The sequence below is a fragment of the Belonocnema kinseyi genome, chromosome 9 (assembly GCF_010883055.1).
Source record: "Belonocnema kinseyi isolate 2016_QV_RU_SX_M_011 chromosome 9, B_treatae_v1, whole genome shotgun sequence".
NCBI lineage: Eukaryota > Metazoa > Arthropoda > Insecta > Hymenoptera > Cynipidae > Belonocnema > Belonocnema kinseyi.
This window is the reverse complement of record NC_046665.1, coordinates 40,741,331-40,746,247: the sequence shown is the minus strand read 5'-3', so window position 1 is coordinate 40,746,247 and position 4,917 is coordinate 40,741,331. Positions and strand designations below refer to the sequence as shown.

Here is a 4,917-nt window from a genome sequence, read left to right as displayed (position 1 = left end):
CGCTCGCCAAGTTAGGATGGCATGCCTAGTCCCGTGTTTCCTATGTCCATGAGTGCTACCGACATCATCGGTACGACAGAGACCTATATTATTAGAATGACAGAGCTGAAAAACTATCCTAACCTCAAAATAGTGCACATGCATAAAATTTTGAATTCAGCACAATCAATTTTTTTGTTATTACTCCTCAAAAAAAGAGTCTGAGGAATCCGTGATGATATTTTATAACATCTCGGAATTCAGTTTTTAAACATTTTCATTTTTGTGAGAAAAAAAACCGGGGGAACTGTACCCAATTAACCACACGACGAAGTATCACATGCCCTTAATTCACCAAAAATCCAAAATGGCATCTGGAAGAAGCCGTTTTAAAAATACGTAACACATTCAGGAAGGGAGAGGGAGTCACCTCGAGCGTTGCGACAATATTAAACTTAAACACACTTACTGAAAAAAGCCTTATGTGTGTGGGGCGAGTGGTACAAAATGACAAAAAAAAAGTGTTATGTATTTTTTAAACTGCACCTTACTTAGATAAACGCTTATTTCTCGGCCTGCTGGCCTTAAAAAATTGATTTGCCTACTCTTCCATTTGTTTACAGAATTTTCTTACAGCTATATCTTAAAATTTACCATCCATCCACACCTTATAACTAACCCGCTCGCTGCTGTACCCTAACCTAACCTTCTGGTACAGCCGCGATTCTCGACAATTGCCGATTTTTTAAAATAATTTATGTGATATAATATATTATATAGTTATTTCAAAAATTCTTGCTTAATGTCTAACGTACTCAATTAATTACAAATTTTAAATAAATAAATCAGCACTTTATTAGAAACTTTATATATAGTTCATGAATACAAAGCACAAATAACACTCGCAGTCTCGCCTCGCTGTGTCAATATGCCTGCACCTCTAACTTTCTGCAGTTTTCTATAACTTCTTTAACCCAAATTGACTCAACCCAACCCCCCCCCCCCTCCTACAAATTCTCCTCTAACCCCTTCAAAATCACACTGAAGTTTCGTTCGTCACCCAACAACTCCGCTGCCTGGAAGGGGTCTCGGAAACTTTCGCCTTGACTCGGTAATTTTCGGTCACACTGAGAGCCGAGACCGAGAGGCACAACATGCGCAAACATACCGCTTGCTCGTGCTCGTCTCAGCAAGCATTGCAAGAAAGCAAACGAAATAGCGGCTTTGTGACGATACTATTGCGCGAAAGCGTCGCTGGCGGCGAAATCCACACGGTGTCCTATATGACGCTGCGCCTTTATCGTATTTTTCAACCCGGACCCCTCTTAAATAACGAAAATTACCAAAATAAATTAAAATGTCGGCGACACCGCTCCCGCGTTGTGTCTACGTCATAATCACATAGTGTATGGGAAGCGTGTTCCCGCTCGTACTCTCGAGCGTGCCTTTTTCGTTTTAGTCGCTGTCCGGTCAGTCATGAGTTTTCTGTGCGCGATCGGCAAAGTGCCAGCAAAAGTGCGCGGGATATCGATTCGAGTATGATTCGCGGCCTTCTTACGCACCGCGACGCACGTTGACCGGCTCTTATCGCACCGAGCGTTCTATATCGCCAGTCGACCACACACCCGTGAATAGCGGCTGTCTAATACCCCTTCCCTAACTACAGAGTAATCGCTATCAATGGTGAGTCTAATCAGTACGTTGGGTGTCAACGTCATTGCTGCGTCATCACGCTCCCCTCTACATCTCTATGCATGTGTGTATAGTGTTTGCGAGGCAAATGCAATACATATGAATGTATAGAGTACCTATGTAGGCGTGATGCGTGATGAAACATCTTGCAGTACGATCTTGACAAGTGATTATCTACCAGTTCAAAAACTAGAGAAATGGCACAGCTGATGCTAAAGAGCGAATTTTTATTTGAGAAATTATCATTAACAAATGCTTAATTTTAACTGAACATGATTTTTGGAATTATTGCCAAATTGTAACTGTATGACTGCATCATGCAACTTACATCACAAGCACTTTCACTATTTATTATTTGAAATGCATGAGTTACATTTAAGGTACATGATGTCTGACCAGAAAAAAAAGTTTATTTCGTTATTTTAAGTATTAAACCCACCCTTTGTTCGGGCCAAATCATAATTTTCTTTGTGCAGAAAGAAATGTTTGTGATTTCAAGCAAACCGGATCCCTTTCAATCAGGCAGGTAGGTACACTTAGGTCGTAGAATCTCTTTTTGATATTTTTTTAGGGTAATGGGCGACACTTTTTCCCAATATTAGACCAAACGTGCGTGTTTAAAGTTTATTTTTCCATAATAAAAATTAGTTCTAAGGGCCCCTTTTTATTTTTTTCCTATTTTTTATTTGTTAAATGTGTGCTTCTATAAGTAATCATGTGAGGTTTTTGTGGGCTAAACTTATTTTTGATGCCACGACAATTTTTTCACAAAAAATTTAATAAAAGAATTATATACCTCACAAGAATCTGGAAAGAAAACTTAATACATTAATTAGGTCAAAAGCCGATATATCTACTTGCCTAATTGTAAATGAATCCGATCATCAAAAGCTTTACTGATAACTTCTATACAATAATTACTACTAATTAGATTTGACGGGTTTCAATACATAACTAGATAACCAACAAAATCAGAATTTTTCATGAGAACGAAATAACGTTCTGTAAAATCTAAATTATCATTTAAAGATAAAACAAAAGTTAACTCTCGAGCTGAAGTATTTCGCAATTGACGCCAAAAAAGTATGATTAAAAAATATTATCCAGTTTCGAGAAAGGGAATGAGGAGTCTTACAATTTAAAATCTTGCTCCCGAGATATTTAGTTGCTAAATTGGGAGAAAATGAACTTCATTCGAAAAATTTAATCAATTCCGAGTAAATCGTTCAAGAATTTAGAGTTTCCAATTTCATGGTTTTTGAAAATAGTCTTTAGGTAGCGATTTAAGATCTATTTTTTAATTTTTAAAAATAATAAGAAACTTTCTCCTGAAATATTGAGAAGCTGAATGAGAATAAATAAGTTTTCATACAAAAAAATTATTCTATTCTAGGAAAATAAAGATTTAGTTTGACGGTGTCGCACTGTGACGGCGATTTTTCGTTGAAATATCTATAAATAAAAAAATTTAGATGTCTTTTAATAAATGAACGAGAATAATTTTACGAACTAATGTTTCTGATCGTGAGACAAAAAGTTAAGTAAAAAAGAAACCTTATAAAAGTGGCTTTTTGTAGAAGATGAAGATAACAATTTTCAAGTTGGAATTTGATTGGTACTTTGATACTAAAAATAGTTGCAAATAGTTTTATTTGAGGACTTTTTCTTCGAGAAAAATAAGTATCTTATTACTGCATTTAAAAACATTTGAAAGGGTAAGTTGGTCTGAAAGGATTTAAAAAAAAGAGGTAAGAGGTTAGGCAATTAAAGAAAAAAGAAGATGGGAGACAAATGCAGGGAGTCCGTTATCTGGTTTTGAAATATCAATCTTTTCATTACTATATGGAAAATGAGCTTTTGAAAAAATCCTTTTAACACAATATGTACTCGATTTTTGAAGAATTTTGTATGCAAAAAGACAATCTTTTCGAAAAAAATGTTGGTTATCTAGTTCTGTACTGCAATCCTTCATTCAAAGAATTAAAATAATGAGCTAAGAATAAATTAGCCATTAAGTCGCATGGAATTTACAATAGATAAACATGTAAAAAGAATAGAATTTCTGAATGGTGGTAAACATTTTTTTCTTCACTTATATATGTTCCGTGATATTTTCAAATATATTTTCATGTAAGAAACAATAATATTGGAAAAAGATATTTCCTTTGAAATTGTCATGTGTCACTCTTTCCCATTCATTTATAGATCAAATTATAAGAAATTCGAATTTTTTATGATGGCAGAGAAATTAATTCGGACCATAATAAAAGCCGACTTGAATTTTTTTAGGTTAATTTCCATGTGAGAAAAGATGGATTTTTCCACATCGAAACAAAAATTTATAATATAAGATGATATGGTAGCCATACCTAATGTTTTGGATGTACCTGAAGTTCCGAAAGTTCAAATGAACGAAATGAAAAAAAAAATTCTTTTTTCTGAAATTAGCCTACCGGAATTAGTTCAGCTAAGCATAAAAATGAGTATTATACGAAGAAGTCACCAAAAAAACTTTTTACATGTAAAACGCCCTAAAATGTAATGCAGATAGGGACAACACAGAATGTGCCGAACGACCGCCTTTATACCTTTTTTTATCCAATAAAAGATAGTTTTAATTTACCATGTCGTAAAACCAGTTTTTTCAGTAGGGTAAGGGTCACCGGAAAGAGTATTTAAAACCACCCCTAGTGTATCACAATTAAAAAAATGGTAAAAATAAACGCCTTTATACAGTTTTTTTAGAGTTAAAAATACTTTTAATTTGCATTGTTATAGAACAAGTTTTCTCAGTGGGGTAAGAGCCGCAGAGAAGAATATTTAAAACCACCCCTAGTGTATCAAAATCAGAAAATCGTAAAAATAAACGCCTTTATACAGTTTTTTTTCGAGTTGAAAATACTTTTAATTTACCTTGTTATAGAACAAGTTAAATTAAAAATATTTTTAACTCGAAAAAAAACTATGAAGGCGGTCATTTCGTCGATTTTCTGAATTTGATACACTAGCGGTGGCTTTAAATATTCTTTCCGGCGGCTCTTATCCCCTGAAAAAACTTGTTCTATAACAAGGTAAATTAAAAGTATTTTTCACTTGAAAAAAACTGTATAAAGGCGTTCATTTTGACAATTTTCTGATTGTGATACACTAGGGGTGGTTTTCAATTTTCTTTCCGGCGGCTCTTACCCCTCTGAAAAAACTTGTTCTATAACAAGGTAAATTAAAAGTATTTTCAACTTGCAAAAA

The 4,917-nt window shown here is 34.3% G+C and overlaps 1 protein-coding gene across 4 annotated transcripts in view; it reads left to right on the top strand.

Moving 5' to 3' along the window:
* The first annotated feature begins 1,147 nt into the window (after positions 1 to 1,147).
* Positions 1,148 to 4,917, top strand: part of LOC117180203 — a 27,425-nt gene continuing 23,655 nt past the window's right edge. For all 4 annotated transcript variants that reach the window (XR_004468013.1, XM_033372584.1, XM_033372585.1 and 1 more), the window contains exon 1: positions 1,148 to 1,662. Coding sequence is in view for 3 of the 4 variants with exons in the window: in XM_033372584.1 (XP_033228475.1) it covers positions 1,660 to 1,662 (3 nt within the window). In the remaining variant the exon portion in view is untranslated. The remainder of the gene's footprint in view (positions 1,663 to 4,917) is intronic.